At 44.6% G+C, this 18,740-nt stretch overlaps 1 protein-coding gene across 1 annotated transcript in view; it reads right to left on the reverse strand.

The window, feature by feature from the left end:
• Positions 1-18,740, reverse strand: part of LOC137369758 (A disintegrin and metalloproteinase with thrombospondin motifs 12-like) — a 780,536-nt gene that overhangs the window by 99,096 nt on the left and 662,700 nt on the right. The window contains exons 22-23 of the mRNA XM_068031165.1: positions 18,562-18,708; positions 3,676-3,832 (exon numbers count right to left, since the gene is read on the reverse strand). Coding sequence (XP_067887266.1) covers positions 3,676-3,832; positions 18,562-18,708 — 304 coding nt within the window. The remainder of the gene's footprint in view (positions 1-3,675; positions 3,833-18,561; positions 18,709-18,740) is intronic.

The raw sequence follows: 18,740 nt of genomic DNA on the forward strand, positions 1-18,740 counted from the left end.
TTAAATAGTGCTAAAAGGTCTCCCGCCCAAAGTCAGACGGAATGATCGCCAACAAAAACAAGAAATGCTGGAATCACTCAGCAGGTCTGGCAGCATCTGTGGAAAGAGAAGCAGAGTTAACGTTTCGGGTCAGTGACCCTTCTTCGGAATGATCGCCAAGCCGGTCAGAGAAAATGGGAATTGGGGCGCATGTCGGATAATATTGGTGTGATCTCCAGCAGAAGATTAATGCCGAGGGGTTGTGGCGGGGAGCGGTTGTGGTGCTGGGGATGGAGGTTGGTGTGGAAGGTGGTTAGCAATGATGCTGACAAGAAAAGTCAAGGCTGGGGAACACATCTGCTCCTCCTAGCCCATAAGGAAGCCTCACAGAAATTTATAAAATAATATTTATCGTAGCCTCTTCTGGCATCTCTGTTGACTCTTCCTAAGTTTTGGTGTTGGTGTTGTGTGAAGTTCCTTGTGTTAAAATGGTGTTTTGCCGCCGATTACATCATCAGGCTTCAACTTCTGTGTGTTGGCCTCTGACTGCCTGGGGCAGGTGGTCCTCCAGTGCCTGAATCTGCCTGGATAAAATGGTGGGGGATGGCGATGTGGGGGAAAGATTTTTTTTATTTGTTCGTGGGATGTGGGCATTGCTGGTAAGACCAACATTTATTGCCCATCCTTAATTCCCCTTGAATTCAGTGGCTTGCTAGGCATTTAGGAACATAGAAAGATAGGACCAGGAGTAGGCCATTCAGTCCCTCGAGCCTGTCCCGCCATTCAATGAGATCATGGCTGATCTGCGGCTTAACTGTACACTGTCAGAGTAAATGTTAGTAAACTTGCACATTTAAGAATTCACTAAGTGGCTTGATTAAAATGTTAAGTGTCCATCACAAGTTAATTGAAAAAAAGGTATGTTTCTGCCTTTGGCCCATATCCCTTAATATCTTTGCTTAACAAAAATCTATCTATCTCAGATTTAAAATTAACAACTGTTCTAGCTTCAACTGCTGTTTGTGGGAGAGAGTTCCAAACCTCTACCACCCTTTGCGTGAAGAAGTGCTTCCTAACATCTCTCCTCAACAGTCTGGTCCTAATTTTTAGACTGTGCCCCCTAGTTTTAGAATCTCCAACAGTGGAAATTCTTTTTTCTTCTTTTGGGCCTCCTTATCTCGAGAGACAATGGATACGCGCCTGGAGGTGGTCAGTGGTTTGTGAAGCAGCGCCTGGAGTGGCTATAAAGGCCAATTCTGGAGTGACAGGCTCTTCCACAGGTGCTGCAGAGAAATTTGTTTGTTGGGGCTGTTGCACAGTTGGCTCTCCCCTTGCGCCTCTGTCTTTTTTCCTGCCAACTACTAAGTCTCTTCGACTCGCCACAATTTAGCCCTGTCTTTATGGCTGCCCGCCAGCTCTGGCGAATGCTGGCAACTGACTCCCACGACTTGTGATCAATGTCACACGATTTCATGTCGCGTTTGCAGACGTCTTTATAACGGAGACATGGACGGCCGGTGGGTCTGATACCAGTGGCGAGCTCGCTGTACAATGTGTCTTTGGGGATCCTGCCATCTTCCATGCGGCTCACATGGCCAAGCCATCTCAAGCGCCGCTGACTCAGTAGTGTGTATAAGCTGGGGGTGTTGGCCGCTTCAAGGACTTCTGTGTTGGAGATATAGTCCTGCCACCTGATGCCAAGTATTCTCCGAAGGCAGCGAAGATGGAATGAATTGAGACGTCGCTCTTGGCTGGCATACGTTGTCCAGGCCTCGCTGCCGTAGAGCAAGGTACTGAGGACACAGGCCTGATACACTCGGACTTTTGTGTTCCGTGTCAGTGCGCCATTTTCCCACACTCTCTTGGCCAGTCTGGACATAGCAGTGGAAGCCTTACCCATGCGCTTGTTGATTTCTGCATCTAGAGACAGGTTACTGGTGATAGTTGAGCCTAGGTAGGTGAACTCTTGAACCACTTCCAGAGCGTGGTCGCCAATATTGATGGATGGAGCATTTCTGACATCCTGCCCCATGATGTTTGTTTTCTTGAGGCTGATGGTTAGGCCAAATTCATTGCAGGCAGACGCAAACCTGTCGATGAGACTCTGCAGGCATTCTTCAGTGTGAGATGTTAAAGCAGCATCGTCAGCAAAGAGGAGTTCTCTGATGAGGACTTTCCGTACTTTGGACTTCGCTCTTAGACGGGCAAGGTTGAACAACCTGCCCCCTGATCTTGTGTGGAGGAAAATTCCTTCTTCAGAGGATTTGAACGCATGTGAAAGCAGCAGGGAGAAGAAAATCCCAAAAAGTGTGGGTGCGAGAACACAGCCCTGTTTCACACCACTCAGGATAGGAAAGGGCTCTGATGAGGAGCCACCATGTTGAATTGTGCCTTTCATATTGTCATGGAATGAGGTGATGAAACTTAGTAGCTTTGGTGGACATCCGATCTTTTCTAGTAGTCTGAAGAGACCACGTCTGCTGACGAGGTCCAACAGTGGAAATAGTTTATCTTTATCTTGCCTGTTTTTTCCTGTTAATATCTTGAAGGCCATTTCAGAGGGCATTTTAAGAGCCAACCACATTACTTTGGGTCTGGAGTCACATGTTGGCCAGACCAGGTCAGGGCAGCAGATTTCCTTCCCGAAAGGACATTAGTGAACCAAATGGGTTGTTACAACAATCGACAATGGTTTCATGGTCACCATTGGACTATTTTTTTTAAATTCCAGATTTATTAATTGAATTTAAATTTCACCATCTGCCTTGGTGGGATTCGAACCTGTGTCCCCAGAGCACTAGGCTGGGCCTCTGGATTATTAGTCCAGTAACATTACCACTATGTGACCACCTCCCCAGATGCAGCAAGATCGTAGCACACCCCATCACTACCATTTAAATGATCCTTCCGACTCATTCACTCAAAGCGGGCTGAGTTAAATTCAGGGCTCAATAGGTTTTATCTCTCCGCCTGTGCAGAACTTGATAATCTCACAACTGTTGGCACCAGTAGCCTCAACTTCCCCTGGGCTAGTGAGAAGAAAGTCATCAGGGATGCTGCTCCTGATTGCTATCCAGTGGCCTTGCTGGAAAGTGCTCAAGTGTCAACACGAGGTAAGGGAATGATCATTTAACCTGCCAACCTTCACCATCTAAACTCTCACATGAAAAATGGGTGAGGTATTAGAGGGAGACCAGTCCCCATGTCTCTTTAACCCAGGAAGCAACCAAAGCCTTTAGGAGTGGAGAGAAGAAAATTAGGGAAAAAAATATGAGAGGGGAAAAGACTTATTAGCTTATTAAGATAAAAGAAAGTCTGTTAAACACAAGAAATTAATGTGCGGAGAGGGACTGATTTCTCTATTCATTTCAGTTTTATGTTTCTGAAGAAATTCTGTCTGTGATAGAAATATCAAATACTGGAACTCTGCAGGTTGCACCGCCATGTTCTGTCGTCAGTCTAATGTTAACTGTAACAGATGAAGTCTCCATCCAAATGTTAAATTAAGTTTTTCACAACACAATGCTTCATTTCTGTTTGACATTATACTGAGCACTGCACATTCCTACTGTTACTTAATAAGCAAAAGTGCAAAGCTTCATTGATGTTTTAGATTTGTTGATGGTTACAACGCTCAATGCAGGTTAGCTGTCTTACCAGAAAACATTTGTTCCACTAACTAAAGCATTTTCTTACCATTGTTATTCATACACTTCTGGATGTTGCAACTCTGCACCACATCTGGGGATGGTTCAAGCTCACAAATGCTGCTGTCTTCCTCCGTCTTATTAGTTTCCAAGTTCATACATTTCACCACCCGCTGCCGTATGCCTCCTCCGCAGGATGCAGAGCACTACATTATTAGAACAATTTTTTTAATATAACAGTAATATAAACAGATCTTCTGTCTTCATTAATATAATAGAGGCAAACAATCTTAAGACTTGTTAAAAAAAATCCATGTTGCCTCACTGGCAGGAACATATAAGTAATCGTTCCAGGTTCAAGTCAACTACAAAGTGAAAAAGAGCATAAAGGAAGTCCAAGACTTAAAAAAATTTTTAAAAAACTTTCATGCATTTGGACATTTCCCAATTTCCTCTACATCCATTATGCAAGTACCCAAATACAGGCAGTAAGGCTAATTAGGTCTAAAAATGTATTGTGTCCCTTTTCTTTACCTATCTCCAATAGACCCTCAGTGCCAGTAGCCCTATAGCCAATGACCATTATTAGAGCATTGGATTTCTACCATGATTCTGGACTCAGGCCAGTGCTAATGACCTGAAGCCAAAAGTTCAGGCACCTTCAAAGTTTGTCAGGTGGAGCACACTTCAAGTGGACCGTGAGCAATAAATTACATTTTGTTTTTATGGCAGGAACTTCAGGAATTTTACTCACACTTTCAAAGTTTGCAAAATCTGTCCATGGAAAATGAGTTCCATTTTTACTACCTGGGTCTACAGGATTTTTGCAAGGTTTTTAACCAGTGTTTAGGGGATTATTTTCCCCAATTCCTTTTCTGCAAATCAGTGGTCTTGAGCATAAGCCATGGTTTAACAGCTAAAAGGATGGAAATAAATAAGTAAATGTGGACTCAAGACTTGAATTTTAAAACCAAGAACTCACAAAGTCTATAGTATCAATGCAAATTAATTGAGGTATTTGTATACAAATATCATAAATATATTGCCTACCAATGTTTAACCACTGATGGTGCCCTAATGAAACGATATTGCATGTTTTTAAGGTACATTAAGGAAAGCGTATATTCAGCTGTGGCTCAGAGTAGCACAAGGTTCTGGGTTCAAGTTGCATGTCAGGCCTTGTTAAAAAAAACAAAGCTGATGCTCCAGTGCAGCATTGGGGGAGTGTTGCACCATTTGAGGTATCCTCTTTTGGACGAGATGTTAAACCGAGGCCCCACCTGAGGGGGAATATAAAAGGTCAAATGGCACTGTTATGAAGAAGAGTAGGGGAATTATCCCCGGTGTCCTGCTAATATTTATCCCTCAATCAACATCACAAAAGACATATTATTACATTGCTGTTTGTGAGAGCTTGCTGGGTGCAAATTGGCTGCTGTGTTTCCTTATTTCAACAGTGATTACATTTCAAAAGTACTTCATTGGCTGTAAAATGCTTTGAGACATGTGGTGGTTGTGAAAAGCACTATATAAATGCAAGTCTTTCGTTCTTATTGTTAATAACAGGCAGCCTTTTACCAAAGCTGAGTTTGTGAAAAAAAGTGAAATGTATCTTAGCGACAGAATTTTTTTAAATGCTCAGTTACAAGGAATTAGCTGATTGAATTGGATGGGATTTGATTTGGACTGCACTAGTGGATGTGATTTGATCTAGACATTAATATGCATTCTTATCTTTTTTTCTTGTTTAATAATGACATAATTTGATTTTTCCTGGGAAATTTACATATCTCAGAAGGGTGAAGAAGTTCAAATAATATGCACAATTAAATTAACATAATTGCAGAAATTGCTGATGAACTTAATAAATGGGCCAATTACACTACACATTTTCAGCCTTAAGTTCTGGGAGTGCTACTCCAATCAGTGGAACTGTTACAGAGTAGAGCTTCTAGGCATCCATGATTGTGGATACAAACTCTGGGCCAAATTTAATGACTGAGTCATCAACATAACTGGGGTGACTGCCATGTAACGGTAAGAGTACTTCAAAGGCACCTGTACCGACAGAAGACTGGAAAATCAGCATCCTCCTCCAACTCCTCTCTACCATCATCGAGCTGGATGGGACTGCACTTGCATGGTTCCATTCTTATCTATTTAATCATAGCCAGAGAATCATCATCAATGGCTTCTCTTTCTGTTTTTCTGTTACTGCAACATTACTTCTGGGGATCTCAAGGATCTATCTTTGGTCCCCTCCTATTTCTCATCTACGTGTTGCCCCTTGGAGACACCATCCGAAAACACATCAGTTTCCACAATAAAAACAGAAAGTGCTGGGAATATTGAGCAGGACTGGTAACATCTGTGGAGAGAGAAACAGAGTAACTAATTCAGGTCGATGAACTCAGTTCTGATGAAAGGCCGTTGAACTGAAATGTTGGCTGGATTTTGTGCTGAAGGCAGAGCTCCCGATGCCAGGCCAAAAAAGTGGGGGGAACCTCTCCTCTGCCTTTTCACACCCCTCTCCTCCCCCAGAACGATCCTCCGGTCTTTTTGAATCAATGTTTTAGGAGGCAGGATTCCCTGTCCCTTTAAAGACATTAAAGAGACCGGGATCCCCCTCCAAGAGCTGCCGGCCAATTAGAAGGCCAGCAACTAAGTTGTATCGACAGTGCCACCAGGAGTGGTGACAACTGCCAGTGCTGCAGCGGCCTTGGACCCAGGCCCAGCGGTGGAAACATGGAACAGAGGTAGGTGAAGGGGAATTGCCAGGGCCAGTCCAGAGGCCTCAGCAAGAGGGGATTGGTGGGGGGGGGGGGGGGGGTGGGGGGGTAGGCTGGTCATTCAGTCCAGGGGGAGGGGGATCCGGGGGGTGGGGGGACTGGTTCCCAATGGGGGTCCTCCGTGGGCCACAGACTGCCCATGGAGGAGTAAAACCCCCAAGCCCGCAGAGAGAACATCTCATTTTACAAGGCGTTCTCGCCATGCAGTGGCAAGATCCCAGAGACGGTGGGAAGAGGCCCTTAATTGGCCATTAATAGGCCACTTAAGGACCTCAATTGGCCTCTGGGCAGGAAGGCCTTTGTCGGCCTATCCTGCCCCCAAGAAGATCACTAGGTGATGGGGAGGCGATGGGCCCTCTGCCCCGCACCCCTCGCCTCCCGTCGCTTTACTTCATGCCACCCACCCCCCACACCCCCCGCCTCCAATCCCACCTCATGGGGCCTCACAAAATCGGAGCCATTAACTCTGTTTCTATCTCCACAGATGCTGCCTGACCTGCTGAGTGTTTCTATCATTTTCTGTTTTTATTTCAGGTTTCCAGCATCTGCAGTATTTTGTTTTTTAGTCAGTTTTCACATGTACACTGATGACACCAGCTCCACCTCATCATCTCCTCTCTAGACTCCTCCACTGTCTCCAAATTGTCTTACTGTTTGTCCAATATCCAGTACTGGGAGCAGAAATTTCCTCCAATGAAATATTGAGAATAAAGGCCTGCTACCCGACCCGAACCCGACGGGACTCAACGACCTGTGTCGGGTTTGGGTCAGGTTGGGTCGCACTTCCGGGTCCAGCATTCGGGCTCGGGTCAGGTCGGGCCAGATCTATCACCACCTCAGGTAAGTGACTTTAATGATAATTTGCTTTTTGGACTTTAAAGGCGGTTTTGCTACAGTTATTTTAATCTTGTGCAGGTAAGGAACAAAGTGAAAAACAGAAGGTAAGTTAACTGATGGTCGGGTCGGGTCAGGTCAGGCGCAGGAAAAATGGAAGGACTCGGGCCGGGTCGGGTTCAGGGTCGGATGGGGTTCTGTCAGGCTCGAGTCGGATCTCATTTGCAGACCCAAGCAGGCCATTAATTGGGAAGACTGAAGCCATTATCTTCAGTCCCCACCACAAACTCCACTCCTTGGTCACTGACTCCTTCCCTCTCCCTAGCAACTGTCTGAGACTGAATCAGACTGTTCGCAACCTTGGTGTCACATCTGATTCTAAGATGAACTTTCAACCACCGACCCGCGCCATCACGAAGGCCGCCTATTTCCACTTCCGTAACATCGCCCAACTCTGCCCTGCCTCAGCTCTTCTGCTGCTGCAACCCTCATCCATGCCTTTGTTACCTCCAGACTTGACTATTCTAATGCACTCCTGCTGGTTGAAACAAAACAGATGAACTGATAGCGCAAATAGAAATAAATAAGTACGATCTGATAGCCATTAAAGAGACATGGTTGCAGGATAACATAGACTGGAGCCTGGATATTGAAGGGTACATGACATTTAGGAAGGACGTGAAGCTAAAAAAAGGTGGAGGGGTAGCTCTGTTAATTAATGATGGCATTAGCCCTTTAGAGAGGGATGACCTAAGTTCAGGAAACCGGGATGTAGAAGCAGTTTGGATAGAGATGAACAATCATAAAGGCAGAAGTCACTTGTGGGAGTGGTGTACAGGCCACCTAACAATAACCACACTGTAGGACCGGGTATAAAGGAAGAAATAATGGCAGTTTGTCAGAAAGGTACAGTGATAATTATGGGGGATTTTAACCTACATATATACTGGAAAATTCAGATGGGCACAGATAGCCTAGATGAGGAGTGCATAGAATGTTTTCGGGATAATTTCTTGGAACCGTACGTTCTGCAGCCAACCAGAGAGCTGGCCATGCTAGACCAGGTATTGTGCAACGAGATAGGACTAATTAATGACCTCATAGTTAAGGCGCCCCTAAATAGCAGCGATCATAATATGATTGAATTTTACATTCAGTTTGAGGGAGAGAAAAGTGGGTCCATGATTAGTATTTTAAACTTAAATAAGGGCAATTATGAGGGCATGAAAGCAGAGCTAGCTAAAGTGAATTGACAAATCAGGTTAAGGGATAGGTCAATAGAGATGCAGTGGTAGACATTTAAGGGGATACTTTAGAATACACAGAATAGATACATTTCAACGAGGAAGAAAAATTCCAAGGGTGGGACCCGCCATCCATGGTTAACTAAAATAGTTAAAGACAGTACCAAACTTAAAGAAAAAGCACTTAATTGCACAAAGATGGGTGGCAGGTCAGAAGATTGGACAGAATATAAAAAACAATAAAGAATGACTAAAAGATTGATAAGGAGGAAAAATTAGAGTACAAGAGAAAGCTGGCTAGAAATATAAAAACAGACAGTAAGAATTTCTACAGATATTTTAAAAAGAAATGTTAACATAGTGAGCATTGGTCCTATAGAAAGTGAGTCGGAGGAATTAATAAAGGAAAGTGAGGAGATGGCAGATGAATTGAAAAGGTATTTTGCATCAGTCTTCACTATAGAGGATACAAGTAACACCCTAGAAATAGCTGTAATTCAGGAAATGGAAGGGAGGGAGAAACTGAAGAAAATTGGGAAGTGGTACGGAGCTAATTGTTGGAGCTGTGGGCTGACTAGTCCTCGGGTCCTGATGGACTTCATCCTAGGAGCCTAAAAGAAGTGGCTGGTGAGATAGTTGATGCGTTGGTTTTAATTTTCTGAAATTCCCTAGATTTGGGGAAGGTTCCGTTAGATTGAAAAGTAGTGAATGTAACTCCTTTATTCAAAAAGGGAGGGAGACAGAAAGCAGGAAACTACAGGCCAGTTAGCTTAACATTAGTCAGAGGGAAAATGTTAGAAGCTATTACTAAAGATGTTGTCGCAGGGCACTTAGAAAAATTCAAAGTAAGCAGGCAGAGTTAACATGGTTTTGTGAAAGGGAAATCATGTTTAACCAATTTATTGGAGTTCTTTGAAGAAGTAACATATGGATAAAAGGGAACCGGTGGATGTACTGTATTTAGATTTCCAGAAGGCATAAGGTGCCACATCAAAGGTTACTGCAGAAAATAAAAGCTCATGGTGTAGGGGTTAACATATTGTCATGGATAGAAGATTGGCTAGCTAACAGGAAACAGAAAGTAGGCATAAATGGGTCATTTTCTGGTTGGCAAGATGTAACGAGTGGTGTGCCACAGGGATTAGAGCTGGGGTCTCAACTTTTTACAATTTATATAAATGACTTGGAAGAAGGGACCGAAGGTATGGTTGCTAAATTTTCTGATGACCCAAAGATAGGTAGGAAAGTAAGTTGCGAAGAGGACTTAAGGAGGCTACAAAGGGATGTAGATAGGTTAAGTGAGGTAGCATAGAACTGGCAAATGGAGTATGATGTGGGAAAATGTAAAATTGTCCATTTTCGCAGGAAGAATAAAAAAATAAGCATATTAACTAAATGGTGAGAGTTTGCAGAGAGCTCTGAGATTGTTTTTATTCGTTCATGGGATAAGTGTATTGCTGACAAGGCCAGCATTTATTGCCCATCCCTAATTGCCCTTGAGAAGGTGGTAGTGAGCTGCCTTCATGCACCGCTGCATTCCATGTGGGGTAGGTACACCCACAGTGCTGTTAAGATGGGAGTTCCAGGATTTTGACCCAGCGACAGTGAAGGACAGGTGAGATAGTTTCAAGACAGGATGGTGTGTGGCTTGGAAGGGAACTTGCAGGTGGTGGTGTTCGCATGCAACTGCTGCCCTTGTCCTTCTCAGTGGTAGAGGTCACAGATTTGGAACGTGCTGCAGTGCATCTGGTTGATGGTACACACTGCTGCCACTGTGCGACAGTGGTGAAGGGCGTGAATGTTTGTGGATGGGGTGCTAATCAATTGGGCTGCTTTGACCTGGATGTCGAGCTTCTTGACTGATTTTGGAGTTGCACCCATCCAGGCAAGAGGAGAGGATTCCTTCACACTCCTGACCCGTGCCTTGTAGATAGTGGACAGGCTTTGGGGAGTCAGGAAGTGAGTTACTTCCTCTGTCCTGCTCTTATTGCTATGATATTTATATGGCTATTCCAGTTCAGTTTCTGGTCAATGGTAACCCCCAGGATGTTGATAGTGGGGGATTCAGTGATTGTAATGCCATTGAATGTCAAGAGTTTATGGTTCGATTCTCACTTGTTGAAGCCTGGCACTTCTGTGGCATGAATGTTACTTGCCACTGTCATGGTCCTGTAGTTTTTTTTTTCGTAATATGCGGTTTGCCTTTAAGGCTTGCAAGGGATCAGGATTGTTTAAAAACCAACAAGCCTCAGGAGTTTAGGAAGGTGCATTTTCATTGCCTTAGAAACAGACATTTGGAGACTGTGATTCAAAGGGTGCATTCTCGATACCATGGAAACAGCCACTGGGAGTGAGTCTCATACATTTGTTACAATTCAGTTTTGAACTGGCTGTTAGTTGAAGACAGTTTGTTCTAACAGACACAGAGACATACAGACCCAGCTGATGTTGGCACCTGAAGAAAGAGCTCTCAACCATTTAAACTGAAGGAGTAGGATTTTAGTCTGTTTAATAATTATCTCTCAATATTTAAAAAAAAGTCAAGCCAAAACTGAGATCTCTGGTATTTTAAATTGAAGAAAGGGAAATTAGACTGTGACAATCTTTTATCCCTCAAAAACTCTAAAGTCAGCTTGATTCCATTGAAAGTATTTGCAAGTCATTAATTGTTGAAATTCGCTGGAGAAGGAAAGCAACATTCTAAAAGGACTTCGAGCAACATTCTGTGAGGACTTCAAGCAACATTGGACTGTAAATTTGCAAGGACTCTAATTTTTTCTATTTTAAATGTTGTTTATATCTTCATAGTGTTTAAGAATTTAGTTCTATTAATTGAGGAGTTAATTTGTTGATTTAAAGATACTTGGTTAGGTTAGCCTTATTCGGGGGTTAATAGATGGTACAATTTGGCTGGGACTTTCTTTAATTTGGAAAGTTTTAAATGATATGTTAGCCGATCTGTGGAGTGACGGGATTGAATTAACAGTGCGTTGGTCCCACCACAATCAGAATCATATATTTTCATTGGGGGCTTTGACAGGAGTGGTCGGTCGTAACATCACTTATCAGCCCAAGCTTGGATATTGTCTAGGTCTTGCTGCATTCTATACAGACTACTTCATCATCTCAGGAGTCGCAAATAGTGCTAAACATTGTGCAATCATCAGCGAACATCCCCACTTCTGACCTTATGACTGAAGGAAGGTCATTGATGAAGATGGTTGGGCCTAGGACACTACCCAGAGGAACTCTTGCAGCTGAGACGATTGACCTCCACAAACCACAACCACCTCCCTTGCGCTAGGTAAGACTCCAACCAGCGGAGAGTTTTCCCCAATTCCCATTGACTGCAGTTTTGCTAGGGCTCCTTGATGCCATACTCAGTCAAATGTTGCCTTGATATCAAGGGCAGTCACTCTCACCTCAGCTCTTGGGTTCAACTCTTTTGTCCATGTTTGAACCAAGGTTGTATTGAGGTCAGGGGCTGAGTAGCCCTAGCGGAACCCAAACTGAGCAGGTTATTGCTAAGAAAATGCCGCTTGATAGCACTGTCGATGACATAGGCCATTAAGAGTCAACCACATTGCTGTGGGTCTGGAGTCACATGTAGGCCAGACCAGGTTACAACAGCAGATTACCTTCCCTAAAGGACATTAGTGAACCAGATTGTTTTTTAAGACAAAAACAATTGTTTCATAGCGATCATTGGACCAGCTTTTAATTCGAGATTTATAAATTGAATTCAAATTCTGCTTTCTGCCGTGATGGGATTCCAACCCATGTCCCCAGAGCAATACCCTGGGTTACATTGTATACTAGCCCAGTGACAAACCACTACACCAGCACCTCCCCTTAAGTAACAAACAGAGGGATCAGGATTCCCTAGTGCATGAATTGCAAAAGGTGAGTATGCAGCTCCTGACCTCAATACAGCCTTGGTTCAAACATGGACAAAACAGCTGAACTCCAGAGGTGAGGTCAGAGTGACTGCCCTTGACATCAAGGCAGCATTTGACCAAGTATGGCATCAAAGAGACCTAGCAAAACTGGAGTCAATGGGAATCGGGAAAAACTCTCCACGGGTTGGAGTCATACCCAGCGCAAAGGAAGATGGTGGTGGCTGTTGGAGGTCAATCATCTCAGCTCCAGGACATCACTGCAGGGGATCCACAGGCTAGTGCCCTAGGCCCAACCATCTTCAGCTGCTCCATCAATGACCTTTCTTCAATCATAAGGTCAGAAGTGGCGATGTTCGCTGATGATTGCACAATGTTCAGCACCATTTGTGACTCCTCAGATACTGATGCAGTGTGGAAATGCAGCAAGATGTGGACAATATCCAGGCTTGGACTGATAAGTGGCAAGTAACATTCGCACCACACAAGTGTCCGTCAACGGCCATCTCCAACAAGAGAGAATCTAACCATCTGCCCTTGACAATTAAGGGCATTACAATCACTGAAACCCCCACTGTCAACATCCTGGGGGATACGACTGATCAGAAACTGAATTGGAGTAGCCATATAAATACCGTATCTACAAGAGCAGGTCAAAGGTTAGGAATACTGCGCTGAGTAACTCACCTCCTGAGTCCCCAAAGCCTGTCCACCATCTGCAAGGCACAAGTCAAGTGTGTGGTGGAATACTATCCACTTGCCTGGATGGATGCAGCTCCAACAACACTCAAGAAGCTCGACACTATCCAGGACAAAGCAGCCCGTTTGATTGGCACCCCATCCACAAACATTCACACCTTCCACTACTGACGTACAGTGGCAGCAGTGTGTACCATCTACAAGATGCACTGCAGCAATGAACCAAGGCTCCTCGGACAGCACCTTCCATACCTGTGGCCTCTACCACCTAGAAGGACAAGGGCAGCAGATGCATGGGAACACCACCACCTGCAATTTCCCCTCCAAGCCACACACCATCCTGACTTGCAATTGCAATTCCTTCACTGTTGCTGGGTCAAAATTCTGGAACTCTCTTCCTAACAGCAATGTAGGTCTCCCTGCCCAACATGAACTGCAGCAGTTCAAGAAGGCAGCTCACCATCACCTTCTCAAGGGCAATTTGGGATGGGCAATAAATGCTGGCCTAGCCAGCAACGCCCACATCCCAGGAACGAATAAAAAAAGTTCAGCAAGTAATTAGATAATCTAATTAAGAATGTTATTGTTTATTGTGAGGGGAATTGAATATAAAATTAGGGAGGTTATGCTTCAGATATACAAAGCATTGGTGAGATCACATCTGGTAGGCAGAGGTAGATAGATTCTTGATAAGCAAAGGGGTGAAAGGTTACCGAGGGTAGGTGGGAATGTGGAGTTAACGTTACAACCATATCAGCCATGATCTTATTGAATGGCGGAGCAGGCTTGAGAGGCCAAGTGGCCTACTCCTGTTCTTAATTCATATGTTTGTATGTTACCCTCTTTAAACTTGAGATCATCCAAAACTCTGCTGCCCATGTCCTAACGCGCACCAAATCCTGTTCACCCATCCGCCTGTGCTCGTTGACCTACACTGGCTCCTGCTTAAGTCAGATTCTCATCCTTGTTTTCAAATCGCTCCATGGCCTGGCACCGCCCCCCTACTCGCACCCCTCTCTGCAATCTCCTCCAGCCCTATAACCCTCCGAGATATCACCACTCCTCCAATTCCAGCCTTTTGAGCATCCCTGATTTTAACTGTTCTACCAGTGGTGGTCATGCATTTAGCTGCCTAGACTCTAAGCACTGGAATTCCCTCCGTAAACCTCTCTACCTTCCTTTCCTGTTGAAGACATGCCTTAAAATCTTCCTCTTTGGCTAAGCTTTTGGTCATCTGTTCTAAAATCTCCTTATGTGGCTCTGTGTTATACTTTGTTTTATAATGCCTCTGTGAAGTCTGTTGGGACATTTTATTACATTAAAAGTGCTTTATAAATAAAGTTGTTATTGTTGTTGAAAATCGGTGTTGTGCTATGCCACTCTGATGGCGAAACAGAGGTCCAGGAAGGGGTCCAAATATAAGGTTGGCCATTTGTGACATACTCCTAAGGGAGTAAATGCCTAACTTCAGAAAATCAATTGATTACCTTTGCTTGCAGTATGTTTTGGTTTTCACATAACACTTGATTTTGTGCTGGAGCTGGGCTCCCGGCGTTGGGCTGAAAAGGCAGGGGGACTCCTGCTTCGGCTTTTCACGCACCCCTGGAGCGATCCTCTGGTCTTTTTTAATCAATGTTTCACGAGCCGGGATCCCCGTCCCTTTAAACACGGGGATCCTACCTCCAAGAGCTGCTGGCCAATCACAGCGCCGGCAGATCAGCAGCATCAGCAGCGCCACCGGGAGCAGTGACCACTGCCAGTACTGCAAAGGCCTCGGTTCCAGGCCCAGCAGTGGAACCCCGGGCAAGAGGTAGATGAGACGGGGTCGCAGGGGCTAGTGTGGAAGGCCCCAGCGAGAGGAGACTGGGGAATGGTCGTGCAGTCCAGGGGATCCCGGGGGGTCCTCTGTGGGGCACAAATTACCCACAAAGTAGGGACCCCCCCCCCCCCACTCCACCAAGCCCACAGAGAGGGAGCCTCAAGCTACAAGGTGTCCTCCCCATATGGCAGAGGCCCCCCGCCGCTGGTAAGATCCCAGTGGTGGCAGGAAGAGGCCCTTAATTTGGTTGTTAATTGGCCACTTAAGGGCCTCAATTGGAGTCTGGGCGGGAAGGCCGTCATCAGTCTATCCTGCTCCGGGAAGATCACTTGGTGACGGGGAGGCAACAGCTCGCCGCCCGCTGCCCCCCCCCCCCACCGTCGTGATATTCCATGCCACCCCACCTCCAACTCTGCCTCATGGGCCACTCAAAATCCGGCCATCATCTCTGAAGAGGCAAGAGTTCCATTAGACCTTGCAAGCCCACTGGTAGTGGTTGAAGTTCCTGGGGTCGTCTCAGAACTCTAGAGACATGTCACCTTGACAAAGGCAGCATAAGCAGAAGATCTGCCTGCTCTTTCCTGTCTGGAATTCACGCACTGCATGGCCAGAGGGGTTGGAATCCTGGCAGAACCGTATAGCACTCCAAATTCCAGCCCACTGCAGGGTGATGTGCCCAGTATTAGCTCTTCATTCTTCAATATTTAGAGGCCTTTGTGTCGAGATGCAGTTTAGGGTTTGCAGCAACAAAACCCATTTACGGGAATGAGATCGCCCAAATCAAATTTGGAAAGGTCTCCAGAAGATAGTCTTACGCTGCTTCAATTTCACCCATCCTGCTGTTTTATGGGGAACTTTTAAAACTTAGTTTTAACCATCTTAATCATTGAAAATCCAGTTCAGCAGACTAACACCCCACCCTCTGTAATTGTGCTGGTGTTAGCTCGCTATCTAATCAAATTCCATTTCCTACTGTTTCCTTTACCTTCGGAAATCTTCTTTCAAGTGTTCCATGTCCTCTTAAATGCAATGATTGATTCAGTTTCAATAGCTGTATGTGGCAAAATATTCAGCCTACATGAAAATAATTTTTCTAGTTTTATGAGTTCCCAGTTGAACTGTAGGCAGTATGAAATTGAAGCTATGCGAAACTTCCTCCTCAAGGCCTGTCTGAATTTGATCTGGCTTCTAATACTGATCCTGAGTGCATAAACAATGATCAGCTCAGGCAGTGGAAGCAATACTTTGCTGTTTGCCTTCTTAAATCAGATCATAATTAGCTCATATTAGCAAAGACCAGACTGTTTTCTGCCTGTTGGATCATAATGAGAGATTAAGGCAGGTAGGTGTCTGATGCAGCTCAACATTAATAAATGTCAAGTAGTGTGTTTTGGAATAAAGCATAAGGAATAGAAATGATGGCAGGGTAGCATGGTGTTTATGTTACTGGACTAGTAATCCACCTGGCGGGTCCAATAGTTCAGAGAATGTGGCCTGGATTTTAACCTGCAAGCAAGTTCTGTGCAGGAGTGGGCTGTTGTGAAGTCGGCAGTGGGGGGAGGGAATGCCCATAAGCATAGTGTTGGAAGGGGTGTCCAATAATGATCTTGGAATTGCCAATTTGTGAGGGAGGAGTTTATTGGGCAGCTTATTTGTCCTGGAGTGAACACTCCTGCTTCTCCTGTCCCATAAGCAATTCTGCAAAGACACATACCTCATGGATTTCGTTCCCCTCACACCTTTAAGCTGTCGAGTTTTCCCATGCCTGAGAAACTCGGCCACCTTGTGGTTAAAAACAGAATTATTATAAAAATGAAGGCATGCAGCCTCATTATGATATTTAAATGACCAACCCACTTTCCGTCAGCTGATTAGTTGCCCACTCCTCCTTCCAGATTTCTTGCATTTTAACCTCTGAATCAAGCCTAACCTGCCCTTTTTTGGGAGTTAAGATGTGAGGTCAAATTCCACCACTCTAGTTTGTGAATTTGAATTCAGTTTAAAATCTGGAAAAGTAAATCCACCAGTAAAAATGACCACAGCCCACCTGGTCTTTCAGTGAAGGCAAACGTTGCTGTCCTTATCTGATCTGGCCTATACATGACCCCAGTCCCACATCAATGTTGTTGACTCTTAACGGCCTTCTGAAGTGGACTAGCACGGCTCTCAGTTCTAATCAGGGATGAACAATAAATGCTGTTTATTTAGAGATACAGCACTGAAACAGGCCTTTCGGCCCACCGAGTCTGTGCCGACCAACAACCACCCATTTACACTAACCCTACAGTAATCCCATGTTCCCTATCACCTCCCTACACTAGGGGCAATTTACAACGGCCAATTTACCTATCACCTGCAAGTCTTTTGGATGTGGGAGGAAACCGGAGCACCCGGCGAAAACCCAAGCAGACACAGGGAGAACTTGCAAACTCCGCACAGGCAGTACCCAGAATCGAACCCGGGTCCCTGGAGCTGTGAGGCTGCGGTGCTAACCTTTGCGCCACTGTGCCGCCCACTGTGATGCCAACATCCTGAGAATGAATTTTAAAAAGCTTAAATATTAAAATTCTAATTTCTGTGGAGGAACACAGAGATGTAGGGATGCATACACACAGATTTTTGAAAACACAATTGCAAGTGGTAAAAGCCACACAAAAGGTGAAAAGTGTTCTGGGTTTTAGATACGGGGCATCTGATACAAAAGCAAGATGCTGGTGAATCTGTATAAGATATTGGTCTCCCTGGACTATTTTGTGCAGTTTTAGGCATGCCCTTATAGAAAAGATATAGAAGAGATGTAATATAGATTTATTAGGAGGCCATCAGAAATAAGGGTTATGATAAGAGATTTAAATAATGAGAATGGTATCTGCCATAGCAGAAAAGTTCAAGGCGATCTAATTGACAATGTTCCTAGTTTTATAAAGATTTTAGAAGTTACATAGTGAGATTATTCCCATTGATCTGTGAGTTAGTTACACGGAGGCATAAATTTAGAGTTAGCATGAAAATTTGGATGACTTTCTTGTGTAAAATTTGTTAGAATTTGGAATGATGGCCCAAATGATAACTCGGATACCTTGTAAACCATGTAGCATAACTGCATCCTGGCACGGCAAGATCCATTAAATATACATTATATATGTACCAAAATGTTTTAAAATACCAACAGAAAGGTGAAAAATGTGAATAATTATTATGTTAAATTATTCAACTACAGAGATTCCCTCTTCAATTCTTTTTTAGAGATACAGCACTGAAACAGGCCCTTCGAGTCTGTGCCGACCATCAACCACCCATTTATACTAATCTTACACTAATCCCATATTCCTACCACATCCCCACCTGTCCCTATATTTCCCTACCACCTACCTATACTAGGGGCAATTTTATAATGGCCAATTAACCTATCAACCTGCAAGTCTTTGGCATGTGGGAGGAAACCGGAGCACCCAGAGGAAACCCACGCAAACACAGGGAGAACTTGCAAACTCCACACAGGCAGTACCCGGAATTGAACCCGGGTCCCTGGAACTGTGAGGCTGCGGTGCTAACCACTGCGCCACTGTGCCGCCCAATTCTGCTGTGGAATTAACTGTGTTGTCCTAAGTTGCAACAAAAATTCAGGTCCCAAAGGTTGAATATTTCACTTGCCTCACTCCAGGTCCCAGCTACCCATTGAGTACACAGCTGAGCATTGCAGGGCATGGTGTTGTGAGGCCGAGCCTTCAGGTTGCACTGCCTGTATTCCATACAGTCAACTTGTCGTTCTTGAATCCCACCACCACATGTCTTTGAACACTGGAGGAAAATGTATTCATGAGATATTCAAG

Source organism: Heterodontus francisci, chromosome 1 (assembly GCF_036365525.1).
Source record: "Heterodontus francisci isolate sHetFra1 chromosome 1, sHetFra1.hap1, whole genome shotgun sequence".
In the NCBI taxonomy this organism is placed as follows: domain Eukaryota; kingdom Metazoa; phylum Chordata; class Chondrichthyes; order Heterodontiformes; family Heterodontidae; genus Heterodontus; species Heterodontus francisci.